The sequence below is a fragment of the Bos mutus genome, chromosome 27, assembly GCF_027580195.1.
Source record: "Bos mutus isolate GX-2022 chromosome 27, NWIPB_WYAK_1.1, whole genome shotgun sequence".
Classification (NCBI taxonomy): Eukaryota; Metazoa; Chordata; class Mammalia; order Artiodactyla; family Bovidae; genus Bos; species Bos mutus.
Genome location: NC_091643.1, coordinates 10,343,656 through 10,359,586, shown reverse-complemented (window position 1 = coordinate 10,359,586; position 15,931 = coordinate 10,343,656). Strand labels below are relative to the sequence as shown.

General features: G+C 42.0%; 1 protein-coding gene across 1 annotated transcript; it reads left to right on the top strand.

Moving 5' to 3' along the window:
• The first annotated feature begins 3,733 nt into the window (after positions 1–3,733).
• TCIM (transcriptional and immune response regulator) lies at positions 3,734–5,048 on the top strand. Its single transcript, XM_005897526.3, has one exon. It carries the CDS (start codon positions 3,798–3,800, stop codon positions 4,116–4,118), a length of 321 nt encoding a protein of 106 aa, XP_005897588.1. The 5' UTR covers positions 3,734–3,797; the 3' UTR covers positions 4,119–5,048.
• Positions 5,049–15,931: the final 10,883 nt, after the last annotated feature.

The following is a 15,931-nucleotide window of genomic DNA, read 5'->3' as shown; positions in this document are numbered from 1 at the left end:
GGTGTTCAGCCTTCCCTATGGTCTAACTCTCACATCCGTATATGACTACTGGAAAAACAATAGCTTGGATTATGCAGACCTTTGTCAGCAAAGTGATGTCTCTGCTTCTGAATATGTTGTCTATGTTTGTCATAGCTTTCCTCCCAAGGAGCCAAGTGTCTTTTAATTGCATGGCTGCAGTCATTGTCTACAGTGATTTTAGAGCCCCTCAAAATAAAATCTACCACTATTCCCACGTTTCCTCCATCTATTTGTCATGAAGTAATTATGCAGTTAACTAACTGAGTAAATGAGTCTATACTTCAAAGGACAGTGGCATGTTGGGAATCAAAATTTGTGATTAATTAATAAGAAGGATAAACATCACAAGCCTACATGAGTCACTTCAACAAAGGGCAGAGCATGAAAAGGTTTATGAAGCCTTGAGCGATGACAATTAACATGGGTAATGTCAATTTCTTGGTGCTCTGCATGCCACAAAATAAAAAGTCAGTAAAAATACTATTGCTGTAGTAATAACTATTTTTATTTTTTAATGACATGTAATTGATTTACAATGTTTTGTTAGTTTCAAGTGCTGTAGTAATAACTATTTTTATTTTTTAATGACGTGTAATTGATTTACAATGTTCTGTTAGTTTCAAGTGTATAGCAAAGGGATTCAGTTGTACATATACATATATCCATTCTTTTTTAAGATTATTTTCCTGCATAGATTATTACAGAATATTGAACAGTACTATATAGCAGGTCCTTATTGGTTGTCTATTTTATATATAGTAGTGTGTCCATGACTAACTTCTAATGTACCCCTCCCCCCTAATTTTCCCCTTTGGTCACCATAAGTTTGTTTTTGAAATCTGTGACTCTGTTTCTGTTTTGTAAATAAGTTCATTTAGATCATTAAAAAATTAGATTCTACATAAGAATAATATTGTATGCTGCGTCTTTATCTGACCTACTTCAATTACTATAATCTTGAGGTCCATCCATGTTATTGTAAATGACATTATTTCTTTCTTTTTCGTCACTGAGTAGTATTTATTGTATTTACATATATAAACTTCTTTATCAATTCATCTGTCAATGGACATTTAGGTTGTGTCCACGTCCTGACTATCGTAAATAGTGCTGCAGTAAACACGGTTTCATGTGTTCTTTTGATCTATGGTTTTCTCTGGATATATGCCCAGGAATGGGATTGCTAGATCATATGGTAGTCCTATTTTTAGTTCTTTGAGGACCCTCCATACTGTTTTCCATAGTAGCTTCACCAATTTAGATTCCCACCAATAGTGTAGGAGAGTTCCCTTTACTCCACACTCTCTCCATTGCTTATTGTTTATAGACTTTTTGACAATGGAATAATCACCATTTTTATATTAGTGAAGCTGCCACAAAGATGTGCTGGATATGCCACTAAATCCCTAGTCATGGGCAGCAGAACATATGCTTCTTCTTTGAAAAACCCAAAACAAGCATCAGCTTCCATGGTTGGGGAGTTGAATACAGCTGGCCTAGAAATATCTCTCAAGGAAGCTCAGTTGAAAGAATCCACCTACAACACAGGAGACTCGGGTTCAATCCCTGGGTGGGGAAGATCCTCTGGAGAAGGAAACAGTGACCAACTCCAGTATCCTTGCCTGGAGAATTCTATGGACACAGGAGCTTAGCGGGCTACAGACCATGGGGTGGCAAAGAGTCAGACACAACTTAGCCACTCAACCAACACCACCGATGTTTTACAAAGTAAAAAGGAAATTTCATGAGAAAGCCTGCAGGGGTGTACTCTGCCAGCCCCACCCTCCTCCCCCTGCCTTCTCACCTCAAGTCACCTTCTCACTCTTCTCTGTTAGTTCTGCCCTAGCCACACTGACCTCCTGGCTGTCTTTCTTCATTCCACTCCTGCTCTTATCTTCAGGCCTCGCCACTTGCTGTTCCTCTGCCTATAACACCCTTCCTCCAGGTGTCTGCACTGCCTACTCCCTCAGGTTTTTGCACAAGGTCACACTGAGAAGCTTTCCTGAACTTCCTAACCAAATTCCAACCCTCCCCTACGTCTCCTGTACAACCTGCTTCATGCATTACCTTCTGATGTCACCTAGACTACAAATGCACATTTTCCTATTGTCTGTTCCCCAGAAGAATGCAAACTCCATGAAGGTAAGTTAGGGAAGTTTTGTTTTTTACTTGATCTAGTGTGATTCCCTGTTATATTTCCAAAGTCTAGAAAGGTTCTAGCTAGATGTCATGTGCGCTAAGTTGCTTCGGTCATGTCCGACCCTTTACAACTGTATGGACTGTAACCTGCCAGGTTCCTCTGTCCATGGAATTCTCCAGGCAAGAATACTGGAGTGGGTAGCCATGCCCTCCTCCAGGGGGATCTTCCTGATGTGGGGATTGAACTTGCAGTTCCTGTCGTTCCTGCATTGCAGGTGGATTCTTCACCACGGAGCCATGGGGGAGGCCCAGCTGAAAGTCAACCTTGAATATACATCGTTTAAATAAATGAGTGAATGAGTGAAAACACGAAAAGTGCCCCTAATTCAGTTTTCTAGGAAGGTATCTTCTCCACACTCTTTCCCTTTGTGAATTTTTTTTTTTAAGTTTGTACTATGTGGCTTGCAGGATCTTAGTTCCCCACCCAGGGATCGAACATGTACCCACTGCATTGGGAGTGCAGAGTCTTAACCACAAGAACACCAGGGAAGTCCATGTGCATTTTTCTAGGTGACTAGATGGGATGAAAATGAAGGCCAGCTCTGTATTTGAGAATGCTAGGACCTGGCAGAAGGTCCCTGAAGAAGAGTCTCTGGGGCACTTTGAAGCTGACACTGAACTCTGGGCAGACTGTAAGTGTTCTATACGTCACTGGGGACTGGCTGGCTGAATGTGGTGGAATGTGGAAAGCACAGATTTAAAAACTTGCAAAGAATGTATTGCTTTGACTGTGTCTGACTGATGCCAAAATAAATATGAAAAAAGTCGATTCATCCCTTTTGAGTGCTGTGTACATAAAGCGCCTTTTAACTCTTCCTCCTGGCTTTTTTGACCTTGCTGTTGATATATATGTACACAAGCCTAAGGAGAAATTGCCTATTGTCATTATGTTTATTAAATTACAGCTTTATCCAGTAATTGCAGATTAGCTCTTAGACGCAGTCTCTGAATGGTCACTGACTCAGGCTGTGTCATGTCAGCATTCTGTAGTGTCTGAGCCCCAGTCCTCCGTCAGACTCCAAATCAACGTCTTTGATTGTTAAGCTTTCTCTCAATAGCTCCGGGGTTGCCCTGCCTAGGGAAGTCCAGAGGGCGCTGATGTGGGTTGGCAAATGTTTGGATTATACTTTTATAACTTCTCTGGGAATTAAAACTTTTCGGTGGCTGGCAGAACCTTTCGTTTTGGTTGTTTGGGAAGATTTTCAGAAGCTAAAAGATTTCACCATGTGTGTTTCTTCGCTTTGCGCTGTTCTGGTTTAAGCTCTTTTTTTTTCCCTACAGAGGAGCCCAAACCTGTAATTCTATTGCCACAGATGCGTTAAAAAGAACCCCCCTCCTCATTTCTGCCCCGTCATTGAACACAGCTTTCAGTAACCCTGAGCACAAGAACAGGAAGGACATTGGCAACTCAACTGTTAAACTGGTCTGTGATTATGTTTCCTTGAGATCACTCTGATGTCATCAGTGTAATCTGAGCCTGGAGCTTTTGTTCACACTTTAAATAGCAGTCCCGGAATGATTTTGCTACAGACTCTCTGGAGAGCCTGGGAGCTGAATTCCCGAAGAATCCCCCATCCATGAAAGCTAAGCCAAGCCACCCGGCCTTCAGCATGTCCACCTCGCTGCGAGTCAGCCCGTCCATCCACGGCTACCACTTCGACACAGCCTCACGTAAGAAAGCTGTGGGCAACATCTTCGAAAACATAGACCAAGAAGCATTACAGAGGCTCTTCAGAAACTCCGGGGACAAGAAAGCAGAGGAGCGAGCAAAGATCATCTTTGCCATAGATCAAGACCTAGAGGAGAAGACACGAGCCCTGATGGCTCTGAAGAAGAGAACAAAAGACAAGCTTTTCCAGTTTCTGAAACTGCGGAAATATTCCATCAAAGTTCACTGAGGACCAGAGGATGGATAAGGACATTATCCAAGAACGGACATTTAAAGACCAAGTGAGTCTGTAAGACCCTGACACGCACAGCATCTTGCTGTTGCCTCGTACGTTTCTCTTCTGTCAGGACTCCGGGACTCGGGGCAGGAGAGGAACAGAATGAACTGGTGACAAGGACTCCAACCAATTTCATGCCTGTGCTGTTCCAGTGGAGAAGTGCTTTCGGCAAGGATTGGAAAACTCTCCCTGCAGGAGAAAGACTGGCGCTGATGTCAGGAGGAGAGTCTGAACGGACATAATGAGAAGATGACAGATGGCTGAGAAAGACTGGCAGCCAGGGTCTCCTGGTCAGGCCCTAGGACTGAAATTCAACCTGAACTTTTTTTTCCTTAAACAAATTGAGCAGGGAGGAGGGAGAATGGAGAGGGGGATTAAGAGAGAGAATTCCATGCTGCAATCGTTTACTGAGTTTTTTATTTGAATGTTCCAAGTGTTGCCAAGATTCAATGTTGTCTATTGGTAGATTTTTTTTCTTTTTAAAGATCAGTAATTGATTATTTATTTGCATTTGTGACAATGCCTTAAAAAGTGCAGCGTATGATCTAAGAACAAATTCAAGAAACTGCAGTATTTTCAGCATCTTGGTGAAACTGTACGCCACCTTCTGGTCTGTAAGGAGTTTTTAATGCATTTCAAACTGGTTACCCAAAAGTTAAAATAATGGGGTCCTTTATAATTCCAAAGTACTGTGAACAAATTTTATAGTTTTTTTTAATCTTCTGACTAATGCTAAAACATAATCTTAATTTCTTACAGTTACTGCAGTAAGCATTAGGAAGCGAATATGAGACACTTAATAGTTTATAAAGATGCTATGGTTTCTATAATTTATTATTCATGACAAATGATATGCAACCTTAATAAATTAATATAAACTTAGCTGCTCTTGGTGTTGGTGATTGATCTCAAAGGAAAAATAAGATGGTGATTTTTATTATAAAGTTTTATGAACTTTTCTAAGGATTTTACTCTAAGAGTAAGAGGTGCTTTTATATTGCTTGCCACATTTATTCAAAGAGAATTCTTGCCTCAAGTATATAGGAAGTTTCTCTGTCCCAACTTTAAACTATAAAATACGGACATAGAAATGCAGAGATTGGCTCATCAATATTGTTCTTTATGTACCATAGGAAGTAAGTGGTAAAAGGCTGTTCTTTCCATATTTTTGAAAATTTTCCTCTGTGGCTATAGAGTTGTGTACATTTATTTCTCCCAAAGCAATATATTTGAGGATCAGAGTCTGAATTATGATCAAGATTTTGTGGCTTATCAATGTTTATTTATTACAAACCAACATGGGAATAATACTACAGTCTCTTTGCTTATTTCCTCAGAGAATTATAATAAAATATTTCTAAGAAGGCATATAGCAATGCCTGCTGTGCTTTCCTAGCAGAAAGAAATTTAAAAATTCTCTAGGAACTAAGTGTTTCTAAAAACACCTTAAAATGTTTTTGAAACTGCTGATTATGGTAAAAACAAAAGTGAAAAATCTGAAATCTTTTGGGACAGTTATATGCCAGGTTTTTAAATAGCACATTTTATAAAAAGAAATTAAGTAGTTAAGTCTTTTAAAATATTAATTGATTTGTTTACTACATAAAATAAATCACTCCATGAAAAAGGAATTTTTTACATGACAGCATCCATAAAAACCACAAATCAATATGCAGAATTCTGTGCGTGCATGTGTGCGCATTTTTCCTGGAGGAGTATTTATCATTTCTATCTGGTTTGCAAAGATATCCATGAAACCAAAATAAAAAAAAAAGAAACAGTTTTGACCAGTGGGAGGCTTGGTTAGTGATGGTATTTGGAGATTATCAAAGTGAAAGCTCTGGAAATGAGTAAGTCTCCTATCTCTGATAGGGCCTGTCAGTGACACATTTTCTCTGTTCATCCAGGATCCCCCAAAGACACTGATGAACTGATTGAGAAAAAAAAATTTAGTAACTTAACTCCTCCAGAGAAGGTATCCTATTTCACGGTCCCAATGAAAGTATTCAACTTATTTTCTACTCAAGGGGTTTAAACACATCTCAGATGCTGAACAGTTGTTCAAAGGTTGCATTTATTACACATACTGTACTCATAACTATATTCTCTGCCTCTGTTGTTTTCAATAGAGGGCATGCGTATCTCACCACTTTTCACATAAGTATACACGAACTCAGTTATCTCACAGGATACTGCCATTATTTTCTGATTGCAAGACCATAACATGGAGGGGGCTGCAAATTAAAAAGCAGATGGATATGATCACGATCTATGATGGTGTAGAGAAGAATTCCTCTTCCTGTGGATTAGAATTCAAACGCTCTGTCTTCCTTCATGGAGAACAGAAGTTGGCATCAATGCACAAGAATGATTTTTAACTTCATGGTATTTTTTATTACTTCATATGAGGTGAAGGGATCCATCACTAGAACAGGTGGGATTAGTTCAGTTCAGAAATCCTTCTATGGAGCAGGAATGACCAACTGTATCTCAAGATAGCTCATTGTAACTGAAGAAATCAAAGCTGCAAGATGAAATTGTTCCTTAATACTTTTGTATCATTAGATCATAATAATAACAACTAAATTTCACTGAATGTTTACTATTCAGCCGACAATTTTCTAAGTGTTTTTTTTTTTTTTTTTGGTGTGTGTGTCTGTGTGTGAGTTAAATTGCTTCTTTAGTACTGTGGTATAAAAGTATGTTTGTGCATGTGTGTGTCTATGTGTGTGTAGTCATGAAAGTGAAGCATCAGGAAGTCCAGTGAATTGATCAGTGACACAGTGAATGAGGGTAGGAAGCAAATCCAGGGAGCCTTCCTTCCTAACCACTAAGTTAGACTGCTTCTCCACGAGGAGCTAAAATTCTCTTTCATCCTTTGAAGTGGCAAGTACTTATATGTTATTAATAGTAAGAAAGACAGGAAAGAAGCAAGGCCTCTGAGAAGCCTGACCTGTGTCTGTTTGTCTATTTATTGGGCGCTTGAACTCCATGAGGAATGCTTCTCAATCATTTTAATTGTTAAAGATTTCTCAGATGTAGCCTTTCAAATCTACAGTTACAGTAGCACCTGGTCAGCATCTCGGAACATAAGGTCACATCTGTGTTCTCTTCTGAGCTGACAGTCAAAGCCCTGGGTCTAGATTAGCTTGTTGGGGGAAATCAGAAACTAGGGCTTCATGGTTTTACTCTCTCAGTGTAGACCTCCTCAGCCACCCAGTCCTAGCCCACAGCAAGGGTTTGTATCTACAGGAGTCTCCGACAGATGAAGTTCACTGAGAAAGGACCCAGGATATGTGCCTGCCTGGTATTTTTTTCCCATTGTCCGAAGGCAGTCGGAGAATGTGACTGCTGTTCCCTTGGAGAGTCTTCCTAACAAACAGATGATTAAGCTGTGGTCTAGGAATCATGTCGGCTTTCAGAATGCCTAAATCTGCCCCTCTGAACCCCACATGAGGGCTCCCCAGAAGAGCTTGTAGCTCAGTTGACTCCCTTTCCCACACTCAGGGAGCTCTAGAGTGGAATGAGGGTTTCTACCTTCTCCATTTGTGCAACAAAAATGTAGTAAGCACCAGTGTGGGGATCACCATGGTCAGAAAGCATCTCTAGTCTCCTTGTCAGAGAGCCAGAAAGCATTTTACAATGAATACAGTGAGATACACGATAGCAGTTTCAACAGGAAGCAATGGGAGCATCCGTGTCTGCGTGTGTGTGTGTGTGTGTGTGTGTGTGTGTGTCTGGAGAGTAGCAAAAACATTGAAGAAAACCTATCCCAACCTGAGGAGATCCCAGAAGATTCCATAGAGAAGTTTCAAAGTAGAAGTTAGGAGGGTGGAGGGAAAAAATGTCATTCTGGCATTTAGGTATAGTATTTGCAAAGGCAAGGAAATGGGGAGATGGTAAATTGTATGAGAATTTCTGGGCAGTTTCTGGTTAGGGGGCATAAGCATTTGAAGCCATCATTTGAGAGGCAGTTGTGTCTTAAATGCAAGCCTGAGTGTTAATTTTACTCCAAAAGGAGAAGGAATCATGAAGGACTTTCAATAGGAGAGTAAGACTTACTGCCTGACCATGGATGGGTAACTATGTATGGGGCCTCATGAAAGATACAGTGAACATTTCCAAAAGTAATGCATACCCTGACAGCCGAACACATGAAGTCTATAGTGATTTTTGTTTTCTAGACTTGTCTCACAGTGGGTCTACTCAGGTGAAAAGCCCTACATGACTTTTCACAACTCAACGATAAATAAGTAAGTATGTGGAAGCTGAAGATGAAACAGACTTTAGAAAAAAAGTGTTGGAGACAAGATTGAGGGGACCACAGACTAATTCCTATTAAATTTGTAAGAAATTGTGTCTATGTTTGAATCTTAGAATGTGTCTAAGAATCCTAACACATATTAGAATGCTATGCTATGCTATGCTAAGTCACTTCAGTCGTGTCCGACTCTGTGAGACCCCATAGACGGCAGCCCACCAGGTTCCGCTGTCCCTGGGAATCTCCAGGCAAGAACACTGGAGTGGGTTGCCATTTCCTTCTCCAGTGCATGAAAGTGAAAAGTGAAAGTGAAGTCACTCAGTCGTGTCCGACTCCTAGCGACCCCATGGACTGCAGCCTACCAGGCTCCTCCGTCCATGGGATTTTCCAGGCAAGAGTCCTGGAGTGGGTGCCAATGCCTTCTCTGACATATTAGAATATCATTCAACAAATATTATAGATTAATGGCTACTAAGCTCTCTCTCCCTTTGAATAACTCTTCTTCAAACAAAGTTTCTGGATATTCTCAGTGATCATTACAGACACACAAATGTGTCCTGGTTTAATGTATCCACACATTGATAGTGGATTTGGTTCGGTCGTGTACTGACAAAACTACCTTATAGAATTTGGGAAATAAAAATCCTGTCCCAATAAGGTGCGGCAGTGCTTTTAAAAAAAGTGGATAAATAGTTGGAAGACTTTTGTGTGGGCACCTTCTTCCTCCATCTGTCTCACACACACATACACACACACACACACACACACACACACACACACACACACACAAATACAGAGTCCCAGGAGGAACACAGAAGTTTGATTCCTGTGCCTTTATTTCCTGCTCCGTGAGCAGCAGCATAGTATTGAACAAACACCACCAGAGTGAATCTGATGTTCTGGGGTTTTTCCCAACTCTGCCTGAAGCAAATTCCTTTTTTTTAATCTCTGGATTTCATCTGTAAGGGGAAAAAAAAAATAGATCTGACTGGATGATGGCTGTGACTCTTAGATCTCAACTTCTACATACAGGGGAAATAACAGCTGTACCTACCATCTTACATGATAGGATTTCTTTGTGGATCTGTTTGTATTCCACATATGAAAAGGATTTCTCTTCACTAAACCAGAAGTCTAATTTAAAAGTTTTGGTCCTTACTAGTGGTCGCTGAAGGCAGAATGTGAGGGAAGTAACTTTGTGTGGATTCTTCTTTTTGTTAAGACTTATTTTATTATGTAAGTTTCAGGTGTACAGCATCATAATCTGACATCAGTATCCACTACAAAGTGATCACCATTGGCAAGTCTGGTTACCATCTATCACCACGCAGGCGACCCCCGTTACCCGTTTCACCCACTCTCAACTCTCTTCCCTTCCTAGATCCCTCATTAGTCTGTTCTCTGTGAGTTTGTCTTTATTTAATTGTGAATGTTCATTTGTTTTGCTTTTTTCACGTCCACATATGAGTGAAATCATACCATTTTTTCCCTGTTGACTTATTTCACTTAGCATAATACATCCAAGGTTGATCCACAATGTTGCAAATGTCAGCATTTCATTCTTCTTTGTGGCTGCATAGTATTCCACTGTGAGTGTGTGTGTGTGTGTGTGTGTGTGTGTGTGTGTGTGTGTCTTCTTTTAGTATATGACTAAAAAGGATATGATTTGATGGCATTGGTCAGAGAGTTTCTTAGCACATTAATTCTGTCCCTAATTGAAAAACAGACCCCAAAAGGGATATATTTTGAGGGGAGTTTAATTTCTCTTGGATTTTAATAATTGTAATGCGTGTAGACTAAAGCTTCTGCTACTTTTCTGAGATTTCTTGGAATTTCCTTGAATTTCAGTCTGATATTTCTCTGCTTTGATACATACATATTTTATTAGGAGAAAAACATCTGCTCCCTACATTTTCTTTTTATTCTCCTGCAGTTTGTCCACATTTATTATTCAAGCTCAGGTTTTACCATCTGAAAGATTTTGGAGAATCCTGCTGATCCTGGAGTCATAGGAGCCACAGCATCTGAAGTGCTATTACCAGAGCATCTTCTCCAACCAGTTTTGTGGGATACTTCCAGGAGGGCACTCATTTCCAAATCTACTGTTTTCAGCATCTCCTGGGGGGAACTTTAAAATCCACGTCCTTGAATTTAACGATTCAGAATTTCTAGAGCTGGTCACCTGTTATCGCTGTTCTTAAATCACTCCCCAGCTGATGTTGTTGCAAAGTCTGAACCAGAATCAGTAACCCAGATTAAAGTCCCCAGCTGTGCACAGTGAGGCTGGGACTTATTTCAGTTCACTCATGTCTCCCCAGGTACATTGCAGTCCTCCATACAGTTTTGACTAATCCCACTGTTGACCCAACGTGTGCCTGTAACCTCATTCTGGAATTACGTGATGCCTCTGATCTCCTATTCAAATAATACCGTTCTTCTGACTTTGCTCATAAATTCTACACTCTAAGAAATCTTACCTGATCATCATTAGCTGAACTCCCTTAAGGCATACAGTCTTCGCAGTGCAAATACACGTTTTTCAAGTGGATGGAAGGCCTTTCTTCTCCTAAATACATTTCCCACTTGCCTGCTATCCTGATGAATTCATTCCTTAAACTGGACAAGTCAGTCTTTCAAAAAGAAGGTTCGGTGCTAATCACTGACAATCACTTATATAATCTAGCATCCTAACATGTGATAAAATGCTTTTGTCCTAAAAACAAGTATCCTCTGCTGAGAAGATGTGGTTTTCATGTTAAGGGGAGAATGGGCAGGGAGGAAGATTGAAACCAGGGATAAGAGAGCATCTGAACTGGGGAAGAACACACAAGTTAGTGGTGATCTGGAGATCTTTGATCTGGACTTTCTCAGCACTGGTCTTGGCTGTTAGAATGCTGATAGACAGATGTGCTATGCGGTGAACAGCGGGAAGATAAACAGTGCTTCAGGCATAAGAACTGTATTCTAATCCAGCCTCGGCCATTCAGAACTAAGCGTAAATTCTGAGTAAATTATTTAATCTCTTTTCCTTTATCATCTATAGACTATGGATTATAATACCTCCCATATTAGTTTCCTAGGCCTTCCCTAGCAGCTGAGACAGTAAAGCATCCACCTGCAATGCAGGAGACCTGGGTTCAATCCCTGGGTGGGGAAGATCCCCTGGAGAAGGAAATGGCAATCCATTCCAGTATTCTTACCTGGAGAATCCCATGGACAGAGGAGCCTGGCGGGTCACAGTTCATGGGGTCACAAAGAGTCAGACATGACCGAGCAATGAAGCTTGTACACCCACATATATTAGTATACTAGGATGGTCATAATAAAGTATCACAGGTTGGGTGGCTTAACAATTGATCTCCTCGCGATTCTAGAGGCCAGACGTTCAACTTGTCAGCAGGGCTGATTTCCTCTGAGGCTTCTCACCTTGCCATCTTTTGTCTTGTCCTTCGCGTCTCTGAAGTGTCCCTGAAGTGTCCCAGCACCGTATGGAATCTTAGTCCCCTGACCAGGGATCAAACGCGCAGCCCCTGCTTTGGAAGCACAGAGTCTTAACCACTGGCTGGCCAGGGGAGTCCCCATAGTTATTCTTTTGACTATTATAAGCATGGAATAAATGATTGGGAGTTAAGTATCTATAAGGTCAAGATCCTTGGGGACACGTGTGGCACTATGCCTGTGGTTGAACAATGAAAAAGTTTCCAGCACAGAGCCTAACATGGAGAGAGAGTTAATAACATACACACAGCACATAAGCACACGATATTTGATTTATCATCTGATTAATCTCTGAAATCAACACGCACTCCCCTGCATCCTTTTTATCTCCATTTCATCTCCCCTACGCCTCAAAGAGGGGTTCAGCTGGAAGGAGTCCACTGGAGTTGAGTCACTGAGCCATGGCCTGGGCCATGATTGTGTTGAAAGAGTTGGGAGGGGAAGGGGTTTCTGCCACTAAGCACTTTCTCTGCTTTTCCTCACACGTGAATGGTTTCAAAATGTTCAGTGGCAATGAACACGTTCTCTGAACATCTGTGAACAGAGTTTGCTGATGGCATCTAATTCTGTTGTTCTGGACAAAATTTGGGGGCCTCTGGTTATGGGTATAAGGCTGAAAAGTGTTGTTTTTCCATGACTCCTTCCAGCCTCAGGCTGGAAGACTCATGTACCATGAGTCACTGCCAGGTCATGGCCATCTCATCTGGGCAAGTTTGAAGAAGGGAGGGGATGAGAAGGTCGAGGTTTGAACACCCCAAAAAATAGACACACTGAAGAAACACCATGCTGATCTCCAAAGTGATTCTCTACCTTGTACCATGTACGGCAAGAATTTCAGAAAGATGGCACAGATTTTAGAGGGTTTTCTAATCTGGAGAAGCATGGGAACCTTTGTGGAAAAAAGCCCTGTGGGATGTTTTTAGAAATGGAATGCCACGGGTTATTGTCTGGTTTCAGTTGGGAAGCTGAGGGGAGAAAAAAACCTAAATGTATTATCATACCGACAGCTAACATTATATTAGTGCAACATTAAGCAAGCTTTTCAAGACATGATTTGGCTAAAATAAGTCACCCCAGTGCGTGGGAAAATATGGAGACAAAATAGCAATCCGGGTGTCTGGTTTTTAAGTTCATCAGGATCACACTATACAGGCGGGGACAAGTATTATCTTTTCCTTTTTGTTTATTTGGCTGCACAGGGTCTTAGTTGAGGCAAGTGGGATCTAGTTCCCTGAACAGGGATCGAACCTGGGCCCCCTGCTTTGGGAGCTTGAAGTCTCAGCCAGTGGACCACCAGGGAAGCCCCATCTTTTCATTCTACATACCTTTGGATGTTGAAGATGTCAACATCTCCACACTTCTGATGGGGTCAAAGGGCATATGGATTCTCCATCATCCTCAAAAGATGTCAAGACCAGATCCTGTATTAGCTTGATTGGCTTTCACACCTGTTCCAGTGAACCTTTACTCTTTAACAGAAGCCACGGTGGCTCAGATGGTGAAGGATCCTCCTGCAACGTGGGAGACCCAGGTTCGATTCCTGAGTTGGGAAGATAGCCTGGGGAAGGGAACGGCAACCTGGAGAATCCCATGGAGAGAGGAGCCTGGTGAGCTACAGTTCATGGAATTGTAGAGTTAGACACGACTGAAGTGACTAACACTAACTTACTTTTTTATAACTTTGTATTATTATTTTGAAGCTGATGTAAGAAACAGATTCATTTTCCAAGTCTAAAAATTCAACATCACTGTTAGGGAGGCTTGTAACCATTCAAGAACATGGGACAGAGCTGGTTGCTTGGACAGGACAGGGACAAGCTGGATGTATTACTGCTCAGAACTCTGCTTCTCAGCTAAGAAAGGTCAGAAGCTCAGTGGTGGGGGCACCAGGGTTGAAAGACAGACTCGGTCACCTTAATCAAACTCACCACCTGTGTGTGAACAAAATCACTCATTTATTCCCTCATGGGAGAAACTGAACTGCCAAGCAGGAGGGCAAACAGTAAATGAAAGCAAAAGGGAGAATCAGTGTCTGGAGGGCATGTGTCAGCTTGGCTTTGATAAGATTTGAAGAACTAACCTCGCAGCAGAAATCTCTTCTCTGCTGATCACTGCAACATGAAGCTTTTGCTGTGTAACAAACCTTCCCAAGACTTATGACTCAAAACGACAAGCGCTCAATTTAGCTCAGAATCCTATGGGGCAGCCTGGGGATTCTCCTGGCCTGAGATGACCTAGCCATCCTTGACTGGGTTCTCTCCTTTGTCTGTGGTCAGCTGGCAGATCAGCTGGTGGCTGAACAATGTGGGATGGCCTCATTCACACGCCTGTTGATGGGCAGGCTGTTGACCGACGCATCCACCAGAGAAGTGGGTTACCCTCCACTACTTTTTTTGCAATATTAGCTCTCAGCGGCTCTCACCATGAAAGTTCTAGAGACGAAATTGTCAAATTCTGCTTTTCTGTCCCTCCTATTTGTACACACAGTGCCCAGGATCCATCTTCTTTTGAAACCCAGTATAAGATTTTTTTTTTTAACCTTATTTCTGGCAATCACTCTGCAGGCTCACTTTCCAGTGATCAAATCCAGACTAGTTCACAAAACTCAGTCACTTATTTAAAAAGGCTTTTTTCAGCTCTTTCTGTTGCTAGTTAATTTGGTTCACATAAAACTAAGACATTCATTTAGAACTTTGGTTCACAATATTCATTCATTCATTTAGAAAAAAAAATTTTTAAGGACTCCTATGGCTAGCTCATGGGCTTCCCAGGAGGCTCAGTGGTAAAGGATGAGGGAGAAGTAGGAGACGTGGGTTCGATTCCTGAGTGGGGAAGATCCCCTGGAGGAGGGCACGACAACCCACTCCAGTATTCTTGCCTGGAAAATTCCATGGTGGACTACAGTCCATGGGGTCACAAAGAGTTGGACATGACTGAGCAACTGAGCACAACATGGCTAGCTCATTCACTCCTTAGGTGTGAATTTTACCAATGTCCTACACAGCACGTATTCATTGCTGGCTTTCTGTAACCCCTTCATGAGTCAAGAAGGATAGAGACTTTACTCTTATCCCCATGGACCCCATGGCAGGGCCAGAGCAGTTGATAGGTGTAAGCAGAATACAGAAAAGCCCTGTCTGCTTGAACCATACTCTTTCATTCTTTATTAAATAAATAAGTGCGTTGTCCCTGAACAACTAAGCCAGTTCCCCTCCTGAAAACCACAGTGTTTGGAAAGGGTGTAAAATTAACTGCTAAAAATGCCTGTCCTGTTCTCTGGGACAGTGGACCACGAGCCCGAGGGAGACAGACTGACTCAGGGCGAAGAATTAATGGAAGCTCGTGGCTCCTGCAGGCAGGAAGTGCTTTGATAGGCCCTTTCCTCTTTTTGTTACCAGGAGGGCCTGGACAATAGTCTCCACCTTGGAGCAGCTGTCCACTCCCCGTGTGATGATCGCAGCACATTTTCCTTGTCAGACTTGCAGTCGGCACCCGGGAGGGCGCAGGAAGAGACACACACAATGTTGGGGATCTGCCCTTGAGACTTGGAGCAGCGTGATGGGTGGAGACGTCACCCCTAAGACACACAGCCGGCCCTTTGGCACACGTTTCCGGAAGGCCATCTGCTTCTGTGGTTCCTCTGACCTTTTGTTAGAACGAACCCGAAACTGGAAAGAAAGAACCAGGATAAAACTAAGCCGAAGGCAGTCCGTTGCTTGTGAAAGCAAGTCAAACCAACAAGTCTTGGTTTAACACCTAACGTGACCCCATTATTAGGGCTTCCCTGGTGGTGCAGTGGTAAAGAATCCACCTGCCAATGCAGGAGAGGCCGGTTGGATCCCTGGATGGAGAAGACTCCATGGAGGAGGAAATGGCAACCCATTCCAGGATTCTTGCCTGGAAAATCCCATGGACAGAAGAGCCGGGCAAGCTACAGTCCATGGGGTCGCACAGAATCAGACATGATTGAGTCACTGAATAGCAACAGTGATGAGTCCACTGTTAG